The 19,291-nt window shown below is 38.6% G+C and overlaps 1 protein-coding gene across 1 annotated transcript in view; it reads left to right on the forward strand.

Moving 5' to 3' along the window:
- The first annotated feature begins 6,580 nt into the window (after positions 1 to 6,580).
- stab2 (stabilin 2) overlaps positions 6,581 to 19,291 on the forward strand; it is a 253,190-nt gene continuing 240,479 nt past the window's right edge. The window contains exon 1 of the mRNA XM_028817445.2: positions 6,581 to 6,802. Within this exon, the coding sequence (XP_028673278.2) occupies positions 6,725 to 6,802 (78 nt within the window). The 5' untranslated portion in view covers positions 6,581 to 6,724. The remainder of the gene's footprint in view (positions 6,803 to 19,291) is intronic.

Consider the following 19,291-nt stretch of genomic DNA (forward strand, 5'->3'; position numbering starts at 1 on the left):
AATACAATACAATACAATACAATACAATACAATACAATACAATACAATACACAGAACAGGACACGAGTAATCTTCTTCACAGAGCTAGCTGGCAAGTCTATCTCAGAAACATAATATAATAGTACAAAGTACTTTGTCGTTGCACAGCGTGCCTCACCAAGTGCAGGCCCAGAACACCATGACAACTCTTGGGGCAAAATGCAAGAATAGATTATAGCACTCACTAAATACAGAACTATCACATATGAGGATACAGATTTGTTAAAATACATCAAACACGAAGTAGAACCTAATTAATAAAACTAATACACAACAATAGCTGTCCACCAGCTAACTGACAAGCCAGACACGGTCAGACTTCTAGAGTCCACATCCAGCAAGCTGTTTCGCCCCTATTGGTCATTCTACAACAACAACAACAACAACATTTATTTATATAGCTCATTTTCATACAAATGATGGAGATCAAAGTGCTTTCCATGATGAGGAAAGAGAAAAAAGACAAAATAAAATAAGTAAATAAAATTAGGGAACACTAATTAACATAGAATAAATGTAAGGTCCAATGGCCAGGGAGGACAGAAAAAACAAAAAAAACAAACTCCAGACTGCTGGAGAAAAAAAATAAAATCTGCAGGGGTTCCGAGGCCACGAGACCGCCCAGACCCCTCTAGGCATTCTACCTAACATAAATGATCTCAATCAGTCCTCATGGTATTCAGGGTTCACATGGAAGAACTTGATCAATGTAGGGACATCACTTTGCTTTGATCAGGTGGTGGTGACGCAGATCGCCACCACAGAAAACCGGAAAAAGAACAAAAGAGAAAGTACGGAGCCACCATGAATGATACTGATAGTTAATTGAATTAATTGAATTCTACAGCTGAGTCAGTGCTGGGCTGGCCAATCAAATGAAAGGACCCTTCTACCTGATGATTGTAGTGCTTCTTTAGGACATGTTGAACATGTTGACAAACTTGTTTAGTCTTGAGCAGTATGTGGAGACCTAATTAAGGTTTCCAAAGTTCTTAAAAGTATTAAAAAAGTAAATCCAAAAGAATTCTTTCAGTTAAATTGTGAATCATGTATTTTCTGGCACAGGTTGAAGTTAAAGAGTAAGTGAATTTAAGGCTAAAGCCAGGGATTGTACAAAGAGCAAGAGTAACATACGAAACAAAACACCAAGTCACGTAGGTATAGCGGAAACCTTACAACTTTTAAAAGTAAGTGGTATCTGTGTGGAGTCTGCAGGTTCGTGTGTTTAATGTCTGTATGGATTTTTCTCCAGATACTCAGATTCTCCTCCCACATCCCAAAAGATTTGCATGTTATTTTATTTTGTTTCATTAAAATGGCCCCGTTTGGATATACTGTACATGAGTCTGCTCTGAGATGCACAATGCACAATACAACAGAGAGAAGTTCCTGCTCCTTAGTACTCTAAATTGTACAAAATGATTGCTAGCATTGAATATGGAAGAAAAACAAAACTTTCTCAGAAAATCCTCTTACATAAGGCATTCCTTTTCCTGTGTCCAAAAGCTGTTAATGAACTGGAACAGGAAAAGCAGGAAACAAAAAAATCGACATGACAATGGTTAGTTTTGCTGTATCTTAGAAGTTGAAGCTTAATTATTTTACTGATAGATTGAACAAGGGATGTCCTTTCTTTTAGATCTCCCTTGCAAAAGCTCCTGCAGCCAGCTTTCGCTTGCACTTTAGCTTTATATCCTGCAGATTCTCTTTGATCAAACTGAATTTCTTCACACAGCCATCTGCTGCTGCTGTCAATATTCATTACAGTCCTGTATGGTGTCACATTGTTTTCCATTCTTTGCATATTTTCATTCCTGTTTTTTTTTTTTTGTTAACTTCACAGCACAGCATATGGGCAACTTTTTTTATTGAAGAAAGATAAGCAGTCATCTTGAAATTAATTAGGGTTGTCCCGGTGTGAATAAGTCTGTGTGTTTCTGCCTGGTAATGGCTTGCACCAAGCACTGCTGAAATAGGCTCCAGTTCTCTCAACCAGAGAAACGAATGGATGGATGGAGAGCTTTATGCACTGCTTGAATGTTCTGATTAAAGCTGAAGTACAGCAGTAAGACCCTCATTTTACTGCCAGGTAGAAAAAGAAAAGAAATTGACTCCATTTTCACATCTGTCTCTCTGTCTGGCCAGTGCAAAGACTCTGTGATTAGGGTTTCTCTTTCAGAACCTCAATGATTTGTGCTTAATTATTGATGAAGTTACTCTCATTGTGCAGTGTACACATTTTCCCAGTTTCCCTTTTGGGTTTTCACCAGGTTTCAGAAACACGCAAGTTAGAATTTTCTAACAAAATGAACCTAATGAGCTGGATGGCCTTTTGTATGTGTGAAATAAACTCCAAACTCCCTCTGTGTGAATGAGTGGGGATGTACCCTACTTTGAATTGACATTCCATCACAGTTTTGGTCTTTCTTGATGCTCCTGGGACTGACTGCAGCTACATTTATAGTTCAGAGCAGGAAAAAATCCATTCAGATGGAAAGACATAGAAAAACAGATGTGCAGTACATTGTACATGATGCAAGCTTTGCTACTCTCTAGCTTTCTATTTTAATTTTTGTTTTGGGTGACATGGTAGTGCTGTGCTTACCACTTCTATTTTACAGTTCTACCAGCCCCTGTTTTACCTGTGTCTGGGCCGACTGTCCTTCCACATCCTAATGATACAAATGTTGGCCATGATTGTATACCTACATAGCCAACTATCTGCATTCCACCAGTATTTCAGTTAAAACAATGCATTTTTATTTGCTTTCTGTCCCTAAACTATCTTGCATTCACATGATTTTCCTGAAACACTAGGATGCAATAAGACAGAAGTTTATTCTATCATTGTGATTATACTGGATGGACTTCTGAATTTCAAAATTTTGCCTTTTAACAGGCATCTAAGAGGTATGGTGGGACAAATAAAGTTCTATCTATCTATCTATCTATCTATCTATCTATCTATCTATCTATCTATCTATCTATCTATCTATCTATCTATCTATCTATCTATCTATCTATCTATCTATCTATTCTGATATGCTCACTATAGAAGGTGGTGTATAAAGTAAAGATTTACTCTCAAACTGCTATATGCTATTTACCTTGTTTTAAATAATAAGTTTACAATATATATAGATAAATGACAATTTAACAATTTCTTAGATATTTTTAATTTATACTTAGCAGTCTTTCAAGGAATAAAAATAAACGTTTATTGTATATAGCACCATTCTGTAGTGAATACATTCTCAATGTACTTTACAGAGCTGTATTTGTATACAGTATATAGTATTTTTAAGTACCCTTTAGCATATAATTTTACATGTAATGGAATATTTCTTTTGAAATGAATTCTCATTTGCTAATTAAAGTTCCTTGGGATGATGTAACCTAATGGTGCTACATTAAATAATGATTGATTAATTGATTGATTGATTGATTGGTTGATTGATTGATTGATTGATTGATTGGTTGGTCGATTGGTTGGTTGGTTGGTTGATTGACAGGTGCAGCTCTGATTGGCATGCTGGAGCAGCAGTTAGGAGACAGGGTTCAAATTCCAGAAAAAATGATTCTCTATGTCGAGTTTGCATGTTGTCTCTGGGTCTGCATTGGGTTTATTTCCATTAACTTCATGTGCCTCGCATGTCTCCCATCATTTTAAACTGGCATTGTTTAAGTGAATGGCCCCCGTGATGGAGTGGCAACCCTTCCAGGACTCATTCCTGCCTTGAGGCAGGCAGCATGACATATAGGATACAGTGCTGGACAGTAAACCACAGAGGCTGCTGGCTCAGTCTGTTCCTCTGCCCCACTGTGTCACCCTGAGCATGTCACTTAACCTACCTAAAAAATACCATTGTAGAATGGACCTGTAAAGCGCCTTGGGATGGTTTTCACTATAGGAAGGGCCTATATAAAATAAAGTCTGTTTGTTTTGAGCAACCTGTATTGAAATAATTAAGTAAAAGAAGTGCATGGATCATTCCAAGGTGCTTCATGTATGTTAAGACAGACCCCAAAACATCTATCTATCTATCTATCTATCTATCTATCTATCTATCTATCTATCTATCTATCTATCTATCTATCTATCTATCTATCTATCTATCTATCTATCTATCTATCTATCTATCTATCTATGTAATAAGGTGGCTCAGCATGGCAGGAATTGACTTACTGCAGTGCAATGAAACACATTATACTTACTGAGCAACAAATAAAGGAAATTCCAGTTTGCCTCGCTTAGCTTCTGTATTACATGTACACACCCAATGAAGAAAACACAGTAAGGTTATTCAGTGGATTGATTTGTATGGTTATGCATATTATTGTAGTGACTGTAACAATACTATCTGAAAGTGGGCACTTTCAACAGCACCTTATAAATAAAGATCCATTGAACCATTTTAATGTCCATTTTTTTCCTAATCAGTGTCATAGAGGTGGGTTTAATTTAGCTGCATGAAGAAATATAAAAATACTGTTCTTATTTATTTTGATCTGAACATTTGTGTATTTTTTAATTCACATTTCTGTTTAATCCATTTAAGGGACGTGGGCAGCCAGGACCTATCCCAGCAGCACAGAATACAAGACAGGATCCATTGTTGTCCATTGCAGAATCTGTGTCATCATCTTCTTAATTTTTAATTTTTTTCTCTATCCAAAATCAACCTTCACATAACCTTGAAGATCTGCTCTCAGTGCCCTTTGGTATATTTTTACACATGAGTGTGTTTTGGCTATTTTTGTCTACTTTCCAAATTAAAATATTTTAATAACTGCTTATATTGATTCTGTCACAAGCATAATGAATATAAAATCTAACAGTCGGCTCAATTTAAGGTCAGAAGAATGCATTGCATGTCTTGCTCACTTTTTCATTAAATTGGGTCTATTTGGACAGGCGAGCGACAAGCAGGGTTCAGGGGCTGTCATCGAGCAGATTTCAATCAGACAATAAAAAGGTATGCAAAAGTATGAAACAGCAGAGATGAACCAGCTGATAATTTCTGGAGGGCTCTCGAGGAGGCAGAGTTCCATCAAATGATTTATCATTTGACTTTAGCAAACAACCCCATCTTTATGAAGTAGACCGTGCTTATAGTCTGGCCTTGGGTTTGGTAAGGCAGCACAATGATGAAGGTCGATGAAAAGTAAAGGAACCGTGTCTGTTGGGGAGCAAGAAAATAAATAAAGTAATGCAAAGACTGATTTCTATAGCAGTCTCTAACAGGAGGTGAAAGAGTGCAACTTTCTTTTGTTGCGTCTAACATAGATAGATAGATAGATAGATAGATAGATAGATAGATAGATAGATAGATAGATAGATAGATAGATAGATAGATAGATAGATAGATAGATAGATAGATAGATAGATAGATAGATAGATAGATAGAATAGAAAGGCACTATATTAAATAGAATAGAAAGACAATATATTAGATAGATAGATAGATAGATAGATAGATAGATAGATAGATAGATAGATAGATAGATAGATAGATAGATAGATAGATAGATAGATAGATAGATAGATAGATTAGAAAGACACTATATTAAATAGAATAGAAAGACAATATATTAGATAGATAGATAGATAGATAGATAGATAGATAGATAGATAGATAGATAGATAGATAGATAGATAGATAGATAGATAGATAGATAGATAGATAGATGAAAGGCACTATATAATAGATAGATAGATAGATAGATAGATAGATAGATAGATAGATAGATAGATAGATAGATAGATAGATAGATAGATTAGAAAGGCACTATATTAAATAGAATAGAAAGACAATATATTAGATAGATAGATAGATAGATAGATAGATAGATAGATAGATAGATAGATAGATAGATAGATAGATAGATAGATAGATAGATAGATAGATAGATAGATAGATAGATAGATGAAAGGCACTATATAATAGATAGATAGATAGATAGATAGATAGATAGATAGATAGATAGATAGATAGATAGATAGATAGATAGATAGATAGATAGATAGATAGATAGATAGATAGATAGATAGATAGATAGATAGATAGATAGATAGATAGATAGATAGATAGATGCATGTATGCCCTCAGGCACATTTAAAACAACAAATCCACAGTTCTGTTATGGTGTTCACACCCCTGTTAAAATGTCGTATCCCAATTCTTATTTATCCTATTGGCACAAAACCATGGTCCAGTCAATGGCACCCAGTTTTTGGACCTTTCTCTCTCATGCATGTTTCAACTTCCCCCAGAGGGTCATTCAGAGCCCATTTCAAAATGCCCAGCTTTCACCATGACTGCATTGGAAACACTAACTGAGCCTTCAGCAAAACGGGAGATTCTACTCCCAAACCCTCCCCCCTCGCTGCTTTCTCTGGAGTGCCTGCTTTTTATTCCTGTTTAAGGAAATCCTTCTTTTTTCTACTTTCTAGGGGTTTCTGCTGTTTGTTTGAACAAATTTCAGCCATGTTTGCCTATTTTTCCTGTCTGCGAAAGGAGCCATCAGGGTCTGGGGGTTGAAAGTGCTGCGTGTCTCTCTGACACAGGAAAATGAGTGGGGCTTCAGAGGATGTTAAAAGGGAGTGAGCGACGGGGCAGGAGGATGCAGTCTAGTGAAGTCGTCCACTGCTCTGCATACCTCAACAACCTGGGCAAGTTGTAGGAATGGACATGAGCCTCCGCTGGCAAGTGATCCTCTTTTTATTAGAATTGCTCTGCTTTATGACTTTGCTTGCTGAACGGGTAAGTCTAAACTTTTTTGTGATTGCTTTTTAATTTTTTTTATACAGGGTATATTAGAAGTGTGGGACCTTTGATTGAATTGATTCTGATGGCTCTGAATGAAACATGCTTCCTCTTTTTGAACTTTTCTTAGACTAGCAAACAACATAACTAACAAGAAAAATAAATAAATAATACAGATTATTTTATCAGCTTTATCTCATTTTGGAGTGTTGTTCTCTTTATCCAGATTTAGATGTGCTAAAACATTTAAAATCCGAACAATGCCCTCAGTCGTGTATGTGTGTGTTACACACATAGTATCCCCAGAACAGGATTCAGCACCACTTGCATTTCAAAGCAGCCCCCTTATTGGACTTCAGCTACTCTATGAATTTTATCTGGCTGAATATTTCTGTTTGTGCTGAGCCTACTTCAACTCTTCTGAATGGCACTTTGTGCCAATAAACTGATTTGAATTTGAATCTGTAGATAATGGAGAGCCTACAGTGCAAGGCAGGCAAGACAAAACAGCACAGTAAAATGAACAAAAATGATTTGGGAGTCTGTCTTAACATACATGAAGCACCTTGGAATGATTAGTATCCATGCACTTCTTTTACTTAATTATTCCAATACAGGTTGCTCAAAGCAAACAGACTTTATTTTATATAGGCCCTTCCTATAGTGAAAACCATCCCAAGACGCTTTACAGGTCCATTCTACAATGGTATTTTTTAGGTAGGTTAAGTGACATGCTCAGGGTGACACAGTGGGGCAGAGGAACAGACTGAGCCAGCAGCCTCTGTGGTTTACTGTCCAGCACTGTATCTTATATGTCATGCTGCCTGCCTCAAGGCAGGAATGAGTCCTGGAAGGGTTGCTAGTCCATCATGGGGGCACATTCACTTAAACAATGCCAGTTTAAAATGACGGGGGACATGCATGACACATGAAGTTAATGGAAATAAACCCAATGCAGACCCAGGGACAACATGCAATTTCAACACAAAGAATCATTTTGTCTGGAATTTGAACCCTGTCTCCTAACTGCTGCCCCAGCATGCCAATCAGAGCTGCACCTGTCAATCAACCAACCATCCAACCAATCAATCAATCAATCAATCAATCAATCAATCAATCATTATTTAATGTAGCACCATTAGGTTACATCATCCCAAGGAACTTTACTTAGAAAATGAGAATACATTTCAAAAGAAATATTAAATTACATGTAAAATTATTTGCTAATGTGTACTTAAAAATACTATATACTGTGTAAAAAATACAGCTCTGTAAAGTACATTGAGAATTTATTCACTACAGAAAGGTGCTATATACAATAAACGGTTATTTTTATTCCTTGAAAGACTGCTATGTATAAATTAAAAATATCTAATAAATTGTTAAATTGTCATTTATCTACATATATTGTAAACTTATTTAAAACAAGGTAAATAGCATATAACAGTTTGAGAGTAAATCTTTACTTTATACACCACCTTCTATAGTGAGCATATCAGAATAGATAGATAGATAGATAGATAGATAGATAGATAGATAGATAGATAGATAGATAGATAGATAGATAGATAGATAGATAGATAGATAGATAGATAGATAGATAGATAGATAGAACTTTATTTGTCCAACCATACCTCTTAGATGCATGTTAAAAGGCAAAATTTGGAAATTCAGAAGCCCATCCAGTACGATCACAATGATAGAATAAACTTCTGTCTCATTGCATCCTAGTGTTTCAGGAAAATCATGTGAACGCAAGATAGTTTAGGGACAGAAAACAAATAAAAATGCATTGTTTTAACTGAAATACTGGTGGAACACAGATAGTTGGCTATGTAGGTGTATAATCATGGCCAACATTTGTATCATTAGGATGTGGAAGGACAGTAGGCACAGACACAGGTAAAATGTAAAATGTAGAAATAAAAAATATCTAATAAATTGCCAAATTGTAATTTATCTACATATATACATCACCTTTTACAGTGAGCATATAAGAATAGATAGATAGATAGATAGATAGATAGATAGATAGATAGATAGATAGATAGATAGATAGATAGATAGATAGATAGATAGATAGATAGATAGATAGATAGATAGATAGATAGATAGATAGATAGATAGATAGATAGATAGATAGATAGATAGATAGATAGATAGATAGATAGATAGATAGATAGATAGATAGAAGCAGGCAAGGGTTAGGGCCTGTTTAGAGGTGTCAGTTAACCAAAGCTGCATATCTTTGGAGAATAAATGGATCACCCAATGGGACACATGGAGAACCTGCACACTCCACAGAGACAACAACTTGCTGCTGGATTTAAATCCAGGATTCTTCATCTGTGAAGATGTAGCAACACAAACCACTGCTTTACTGATGAAGTTAATAAACAAAATAAGTCAAGCTCAAGAGTGGCCATGGAGTGGGGAATGCCAAGGTTAGCATCTCAAACCCTCAACGTTATTGTTCTTTTTGTATGGCGATTACATGTTCTCCCCATGTTCAAATGGGTTTCCCCACATAAATGAAAGGCATACTGTTTAGCAAATTGATATTGTTTTGAGGACATCCATCCTCATTTGGCCCACGATTTGTGCCTGTTGCTCCAGGGATGTGAAGATCTGGAAAATATATGGATGGACAAATCAAAGTTCCTGAGGTGGCAACAAAACAGGATAAAATAACAATAGCTTGGGGCCGACTAACATTACGTGTGGTCAGCCACTGAGTCTATTTAGAGATAAAGGTGCTGTACTCCACACATGATCACAAAGGGACCTGAACAGACAGAGACTGAGCCAGAAGGGTGACTTATTTATCCATTTTAAGACCACAGGGAACTGGTGTCAATCCTGGAAGTACTGGGCATGTTGGCAGGAACTAATCCCTCATTGGGTGCCAGGCACACTAACCCTAGCAAATCAAAAAATATTAACAAATCACAAATCACACATATTTTTTGTGCGAAGGCAGAGAAGCTGAAGAAAATAAAAACTCAGATAGGAGATGCAAATTCTACACAAGCAGTGCAAGACTCTGAAACTGTGAGGCAGCTGTGCCAACCACTGCACCATTCCTTGATGAAAGTGAAAATTAAAAATCAAGCTGTAGCTTTGAGCAGCACATTCTCAAAAGATGTTTACAGCCTTGAGTAGCTTAAAGGAGGAGAACCAAAACGGACACAAATGTATTGAGTGGCCTTGCATTTCCTTGTTTCTTTTTGCTTGTGTGTTCTAACCAAAATCAAAATTGATCGATTAAATGAAAGATATGGCAGGTGACATTTTTCCCTCAAATCAATTGGACCCTCATTCAGTGCTGTTCTATACCTGCAGAATTCAGTCTGCAAGTTCTCCCCTTGTACTTTTCAGCTGGAATCCTCCCACACATCATAAAATGTCATAACTCTCAATTGTCAAGGTGTGTCCATAAGTGTCCACTGGTGATAAATGGCATCCCATCCAGTGTTAATTCCCACCATGCACCCACAGTGTCAGAAATAGGCTTTGACTTTGTACTTGAAAGAGTGGATTCAGAGAATGGATGAATGGAAATCTGTAAAACTGGTAATGTAGTAGACAGAGCACATCGTGGCAGCTCCCGTGTTTCACAGAGCTTGGACTTGGTTTGCTTCCTTTGAGTAGGGTTGCCGCATTTCCTCCCTGCCCACACAGGTTTTTCCATTGCCCAGTCAAGACATGCTGTTAGGGTAACCATACATCCATCCATTGTCCACTGCTTATCCGAAGTCGGGTCGTGGGGGCAGCAGCCTAAGCAGGGAAGCCCAGACCTCCCTCTCTCCTGCCACCTCCTTCAGCTGCTCTGGGGGGACCCCGAGGCATTCCCAGGCCAGCCAGGAGATATAATCCCTACAGTGTGTCCTGGGTCTGCCCCGTGGCCTTCTCCCATTGGGACATGCCAGGAACACCCCCTTAGGGAGGCGTTCAGGGGGCCTCCTGACCAGATGCCCAAACCACCTCAACTGACTTCTCTCAATGTGGAGGAGCAGCGACTCTACTCAAAGTCTCTCCCAGATAACTGAACTCCTCACCCTATCTCTAAGGGAAAGTCCAGCCACCCTGCAGAGAAAACTAATTTCGGCCGCTTGTATCCGTGATCTTGCTGTTTTGGTCACTACCCAAAGCTTGTGGCCATAGGTGAGGGTAGGTACGTATATCGACTGGTAAATCGACAGCCTCGCCTTTTGGCTCAGCTCTCTCTTCACCACAACGGACCGTTGCAGAGCCCGCATTACTGCAGATGCCGCACCAATCCATCTGTCGACCTCCTGCTTCATTCTTCCCTCACTTCCCTTCACGAGATACTTGAACTCCTCCACTTGAGGCAGTAATGTGTTCCCAACCTGGAGAGAGCATTCCACCCTTTTCCGGCAGAGAACCATGGCCTCGGATTTAGAGGTGCTGACTCTCATCCCTGCTGCTTCACATTCAGCTGCGAACCGCTCCAGTGAGAGCTGGAGGTCACTGTCCGTTGAAGCCAACAGGACCATGTCAAATAGCAGAGACGAGATTCTGAGGTCACCGAACCAGACCGCCTTCGCTCCTTGGCTGCGCCTAGAAATTCTGTCCATAAAACTTATGAACAGAATCGGTGACAAAGGGCAGCCCTGGCAGAGTCCAACCTCAACAGGAAATGAGTTCGACTTATTACCGGCAATGCGGACCAAGCTCCTGCTCCTCCTGTACAGGGACTGAATGGCTTGTAACAACGAGCCTTGTACCCCATACTCTTGGAGCACACCCCACAGGATGCTTTGAGGGACATGGTTGAATGCCTTCTCCAAATCCATAAAACACATGTGGACTGGTTGGGAAAACTCCCATGCCCCCTCCAGGATCCTAGCCAGGATGTAGAGCTGGTCCAGTGTTCCAAGGCCGGGACTGAATCTGCATTGTTCCTCTTGAATCCGAGATTCAACTGTCAAACTCTCGTCTCCAGCATCCCTGAATAGACCTTACCGGGGAGGCTGAAGAGTGTGATCCACCTATAGTAGGAACACATCCTCTGGTCACCCTTCTTAAAAAGGGGGACCACCAACCCGGTTTGCCAATCCAGAGGTACTACCCCCAATGTCCATGCAATGCTACAGAGACGTGTCAGCCAGGACAGCCCCACAACATCCAGAACCTTGAGGAACCCAGGGCCCCCGCCACCTCTGAGCTTTTTAACTACCTCGGTGACCTCGGCCTCTGATATGGAACTTCATTGTGGGATACATTGTGTAAGTCCACTTGAGGAAACCACTGCAGCTTTTTATTTGTGGGTATACACTCAAGCCCCACATATACAAAATGCTTTATCTCAACAGAGATCACAACCTTTGTGGCATCCAGTGGCATAAAAGGCTAAGTAGACAGTGATTTTAGAAGTCACCAGATTTTGACTTTATATTATTGATAGATTGTTTATGTCCGAGGGCATGAGATTGGGGAGATTTCTTGGCTACTATCTCTTCTCTTCCTAACAATTAAACTAACTCATATGTGATGAGAAAATACTGATGCAGGAAATGTAATTAAAGCCATTAAATCATGAAATATTTTGTAAGGTAAATTACTGTTGCAGTTATTATTAGATCATTGGAAAATTCCGCTCAGCCCAGTAAGCTTGCCCATTCTATCCCCCTAGATTGTCCAAAATAAAAATCAAGATCTGATGGTCCCTAAAGTCCTTACACTCCAACACACACTGGGCAATTTATTCTGTGCTTCTTTGGAACAATGTGTCTGTGGTTCTTTGTATGAAAAAAAATGTTCTTACATTTCTGTGAAATTTGCTCCTATCAAGTTTCCAACTCTTATAGAAGAAGTTATTTTAAAGTGACAACTGGGATCTACAGTACTAATTCCTTTTATAATTTAAACACTTCAGTCATGTCCCCTCTTCATTTCTATTTGTTTAAAAAGGCAGATTATGTAGCTTAACAGCTAAATCTTTAAACCACTGAATGAAGTGTTAGGCCCCGCTTCTAGCTCACAATGTGGACACCGGTACTTTACCTGCTTGTATTCCAATTATAAAATTTGTCCTGTTTGCAAACATTTTACCTGCCAGTGAAGCATGTTTGGGGGATTTTCACCTTTGAAAGGTGATATAAAATAAAGTTTTTTTTCATTATCCATCTATAGATACACAAACTTGAGTAATTCAGAGAACGTTTATCCATAAGCTAGGAACCTACTCCAGATGGAGTCCCAGTCCATCACAGGGTATATTCACACTCACATTCTCTAGATAATTAAAAAATGGAGCACTTGAAGTGAAGGCCACAATGACATGGAGAGTACATGCAAACTCTGCACAGACAATATCTGGGCTGAGATTCGTATTCCGTCTCCCAGTTTCCCTAGCTACTGTCATATCATTCACACTAACCTGCTTAATTGAATCTAGAGTCACCATGGGCCAGAGCCCATACGACCATCATTGGGAACAAGGCAGGAACTGTCACTGGGCAGGGGATCAGCCCATCATGGGGCCTATTCATTCACGCTGTCACCAAGTTGGAGCCATCAGAAAACCTAACCTGTTCATTTTTTGGATGTGGGAGTAGAAATCGTGAGGAATGTGCAGGCATGTGCAGACCCCATACAGGCAACAACAGGCAACAACTGGATTCAGACCCAAGATGTTAGATCATTGTGGCAGCATCTCTGACTGCTGTTCCATAGTTCCACCCACTGTCATGTTATTTTCTTTTCGATTTTTTCCATTTGATTTTGTTTTTCCTAATACTAGTCTTACTGGACAGGTTTAGAAGGTTAGTATATACTTCTGAAATTTTTAAAATAATCTAAACACCAATCAGCCACAACATTAAAACCACCTGCCAAAACTGCTGTGGCCCATTGAGGCATGGACTCCTCAAGACTTCTGAAGGAGACATTAGCAGCAGATCCTTTAGGTTGCAAGGCAGGAGGGATTCAATAGATTGGATTTATTTTTCCAGAAAATCCCACATATGCTTGAAGGGATTAAGGTCCAGGGAACTTGGAGGCCAAGTCAACACCTTGAACACTTTGTCATTTTCCTCAAACCATTCCTGAGCAAGTTTTGCTGTAGGGAAGGGTGCATTATCCTGCAAAAGAGGTCACTGCCATGAGGAAATACCGTTGCCATAAATGGGTGTTCATGGTTTACAACAATCTTTAGGTACTTATCAAAGTAACATTCATGTGAATGCCTTGACCTAAGGTTTCCCAGCAGAACATTGCCCACAGCAAATACACTGCCTCTGCTGGCTTGCCTTCTTTCTATAGTGCATCCTGATGCCATCTCTTTGCCAGGTAGATGACAAACACACCCGGCCATCTACTTGATCTAAAAGAACATGTGATTCTTTAAACCAGCCTACCTTCTCCCACTGTTGCATGTTCCAGTTCTGATACTCACGTAGCTATTGTAAATGGTTTCGTCAGGGGCCAGCATGGGCACTCTGACCTGTATGTAGCTACTCCTCATCATATGCAGTGAGCTGTGATGCACTGTGTGTTCTGACATCTTTCTGTCAAGGCCAGCATTACGTTTTTAAGCAATTTATACTACATGAGTTCTACATAAGCTAGCCTTTGTTCCCCATGTGCATCAGTTAGCTTTGAGTGCTTATGACCCTGTCGCCAGTTCACTGGCTGTCCTTCCTTGAATAATTTTTGGTAGGTACTAACCACTGAATGCTGGGAACACCTCACAAGACCTTTTGTTTTAGAGATGCTCTGACTAAGTAGTCTAGCAGTCACAATTTAGCCCCTTGTCAAAGTCGCTCAGATCCTTATAATTGCCCATTTTTTCATCTTCAAGAACTTTCTGTTATTCACTTCACCTGTCAGTGGTTTTAATGTTGTGGATGATCGGTGTACATATTTCTATATATATAAAATCCAATGTCTGTCTGTCAGTATTTCTGCCTGCTTTTCATGAGAGAACTACTTGATGGATTTAGATCGTGTTTTTTTTTATAATCTGCTTGAACAATCCGGGTTGATTTTACGAGTTCTCTCATCGTGCTAAGAATCATAGTTCAGTTGCGGTACCGATTATTTTGCGCAAATCCGAGAGAGACGCAGCGGGCTGAGGGGAGGGGGAAGCATGATATCAGGAGCAGGGAGTCAGTCTGCCTCTGTGTTTTGCCGCTGCTTAGCTAGCGATACATGTTTGTTTATCGATTTTTAAAGTTTGTCCTGTTTCACTACTACACAGGTAGAGCCACAAGGGATGGCTAGTAGTATATAAAACACACACATACTGTACAAGGTTTGTCCTAAAATTAATAAGTCCGATTGAAATGAATGACACTAACTGAAAAAATTCAAAGAGCTGAAACCAATGTGCTGATGGTCCTCACAAATGGCAATTTCTAATTTTGCTTCCAGGGAAGAACTGACACGTAATTGTGTGTCGTAATAATTCCCATAAAAGTCTTTTTAGTTCTCTTTAATTTTATGATAGACCTGATATTATATGTGCCAAAAATATTTGGGCCAATTTGTATGAAAACCAGAGTATACAACAGACAGCATGTGAGTAAATAAGGATTCCAAAACTTAATGTAGGAGCAATATTTGGACCAATATGGTGCCACACATAGGGGTATTACCAAACATAACCTCCAAAACAGTAATCAGGTGGCAAACGTCAAGTAGCATATGCACTAGAGGTTGCAGTGGTCCTCTGATAGCGTGAAGAGGATAGTAATTGTTATCCTGGAATGTTCCACAAAGGCTGTATTGAAGGAAGATTTAGGGACATGCATAATCTTGAAATATTGCTGAATGGGTTCAGGAATGTACTAGAAAGGGTCATCGGGTAGCTATTGAAGAAGAATCACATGATTGGTGGCAGGATTTCCTCAATACATTGTGGTTAAACAAAGCCTCAATGAGAATATACATCTTACTATTATAAGAAATGATGTTCCAGAAAGTGACAACTGTTGCTTTGGTGGGGTATTGCACAGAAATGTCATTCACAGATGTTGTTTGCATTATTAAAATGTATAAATTCAATAATCATCATGCCAAAGAGAGCATGAGAATAATAAATGAACATGACAGCATAGTATTTAAGGCTCTTCTAGCTCAACTCCATTCTAAACAAAACTAGCAATCACAACCTGTCAATTGTTGAAGTTGTCACAGACACTATGAGTTTTTAAGGCTTTAAGCTATGTGATGAAGCATTACAAAGTAATCTACATATGACTCCATATTGCTATTCGATAAACAAAGCATGTATAGAAGACCTGTCATTGTCCAAATAGTCAAGACCTCATGGTTCCTAAAGTCCTGCTCACAACCACACTACTGGGTAATTAACTCCATGTGTCCACTGATTGTTCAGCAGTGGTTTTCTTCAGGCTCATCTAAGTTCTTCCTAATAGGTGCTGGAGCTGAGCTGTAAGTAAATGCTTTATTGTCACAACAACATCAACCTGTGTGGAATTTGATCTGGTCAAGCAAATAAAGCACCAACACAAAGACATTGTAAATACTAAAGACAACAGTAATTGCTACTGTGTTCATTGTTTCTAGCACTGTCCCGTTTCTTCTGGATGGCCAACATGCACAAAATAGTCCAGGAATTCTGTTCCTATCAAACTCACTCATTTCTCTTCATGGTATTTTTGGCATGTTGTAAAAGCACTGCAAGAACCCTGAGGTAACCATGAGTCAATGTTGTCTGTTTATCACTTACTTATGAAGAACTCAACGTGTGGGCCTCTACTGGTCATCATGTATGTAAAAGACATGCCAATCACTTTGTATTATACCTGGCTTGGCAGATGTCCCTGCCAGTTTGCTTGTAAGTTTGATGACTGCTGCAGCCGAGAATTTGAAGAACTTGCTTTTTTATCATATATAAGTAAGTAAGTAAGTGAACTTTATTGTCATTCATACCATACAACAGTAAAACAACGGATGCATAGCTGAACGAAACTACATTTCTCCAGGCTTTTTTGCACATAAAAGACAGGTGCATGCAAGACAACATACAGACATTACAAACATTTCACTTCTTACACAGAAAGTAGGTAAGACAGCACAAGGCAGCACAGTACAAACAATAAAAACAAAAGATATATATAAATGTAAGCCAGTCTGTGGGTGAAATATAATATGAAAGAAAATATTGCACATCATTTCACAGTGATTGTGATATTGCACTATATGGATACAATATTTCTACATAATATATACAATATAGACAATGTAATATTGTACAATATTACAATACAATATAATGTAAACTTAAGACCTATTTGTGGTAATAAAGTGCACAGTAAGTAAGAGAGCAAAAGGTCAAAGGTTATTTAACAGAGTTTAGTATTCTGATGGCCTGGGGGAAGAAGCTCCTGTTAAATCTGGTCGTTCCGCAGTGCATACTGTGTTAACGTTTTCCAGAGGGCAGAAGTTCAAACAGCTCATGTGCCGGGAGTGTGGGATCTTTTATGATCTTAATAGATCTGATCTTGAAACGTGAGTAGTGTAATTCTTGAACAGATGGGAGTGAGGACCGATGATTTTCTCTGCTGTCCTCACCACTCTTCGAAGTATCTTCTGTTCAGCGACAGTGCAGCTACAATACCAAACTGAGATGCTGCTGGTCAATATATTTTCTATAGTGTCTCTGTAGAAAGTTGTGAGGACAGGAGAGGGAAGGTTTGCTGTTTTCAGCCTTCAGAGAAAATTAAGTCGCTGTTGTGCCCTCTTGACAAGAGAAGTGGTATTTGTGGTCCATGTCAGGTCATCTGTAATGTGCACTCCCAGAAACTTGGTGCTTCTCACTGACTCCACACTGTTTCCATGGATTGTAAGTGGCCAGTGTGGCATGTGCTTTCTCCTGAAGTCAACAATGGTCTCTTTTGTTTTGTTGTCATTCAGTGCCAGGTTGTTTTTTCCACACCAGGCAATGAGTTGATTGACTTCCTTTCTGTATGCAGAGTCATCGTCATTACTGATGAGGCCCACTACTATTGTGTCGTCTGCGAATTTTATGATATGATTCAAGTTGTAATTGGCACAGCAGTCGCGAGTCAACAAGGTGAACAGTAGAGGGCTTAGAACACAGCCTGGGGAACCCCAGTGTTCATGATGGTAGTCTCAGAGGTGTTTTTTCCAAGACGTACGGTCTGTGCATATCTTTACATGTTCGCTATTTCCATCAATTTTTTGTGAAACTATTGTCATACTTCACCATTATTTTGTGTATTCCACTGACATTTTGAGTAGTGGAGAATTAATCTTTGTCAGTGGCTGTTCATACTGGCAGCAATTTCAAAGGCTTAAATAGAAGGTTTATTTTTTACTGATGTTACTCGTTGTTTCTTTTTATTTTTTTCCTTTAGTTACAACAAAGTGCTTGTGTGCCATCACTTAAGTGACAGGATAAAAGGTTGCCTTTCTGTCCCATCACCATCGCTATCCAAGATTACAGATGACCAAAGACTTTGCTTGCGTTTCCTTTTTTATTCAATTTTCTTGTTAAAGAATCTTGGCTATGTTATTTTTCAGCTTTGATTTCTGGTTAACGTTTTGGCGATGATTTTTCTTTTGAAGTCTTAGTTAAGATCTTTTCTTTTGTTATTGACTACATCTTTCTGATCCGTTTTTTTTTCTCCTGTGGCAAGACTTTATTCGGAATAACATTTCATATTGGCACAAATTATTTTCCAAATTCATGTTGTTAGCACTCCAAATAATTGCAATGTAACATAAAGTAAAATATATTCAACATAAACTAAGCTAAAGATAGATAGATAGATAGATAGATAGATAGATAGATAGATAGATAGATAGATAGATAGATAGATAGATAGATAGATAGATAGATAGATAGATAGATAGATAGATAGATAGATAGATAGATAGATAGATAGATAGATAGATAGATAGATAGAAACAGAGGAGTGGCAGAAATATCCCATTTATACAAAACAAGGGGAAATAAAACATCAGGATTGCATAAATGAATACCTTTTAAAATATTTTTGTTGTTTTTACAGTGATATCATTATAGCTGCCATTTGGTGCTTTTGTTTTTCATGTTTGCCTCCATTTTGGTGGTTCCAGTCACCATGATATTACATCTTGTGATCATAATGATGTCTGAACTTTGTGTGACTCAAAGAGAGACTTTATGTGAGACTTCAGTGTTTCATTTAACAAATTCAGGTTTAGCGTTGCTCCGTGAGCTTTAGCTATTGATGACTGTTCTTTGTGTACCAACCTCTGCTTTGTCTGAATATTCTTCTGAAAAGCAGTTAAAAACAAGATTATCTCTACCACTGTCTTTACTCTTCATGCATTAGGACAGGGATCTCAAACTCCAGTTCTGGAGGGCCACAGTGGCTGCAGGTTTTCACTTAAACCGTTTTCTTTGTTAGTGACCAGTTCTTGCTGATAATTAACTTCTTTTGAATTAATTTTAATTGACTTGTTCTTTTAAGATTTTTTCCCCTGAAT

This window comes from Erpetoichthys calabaricus, chromosome 1 (assembly GCF_900747795.2).
Source record: "Erpetoichthys calabaricus chromosome 1, fErpCal1.3, whole genome shotgun sequence".
Lineage (NCBI taxonomy): Eukaryota > Metazoa > Chordata > Cladistia > Polypteriformes > Polypteridae > Erpetoichthys > Erpetoichthys calabaricus.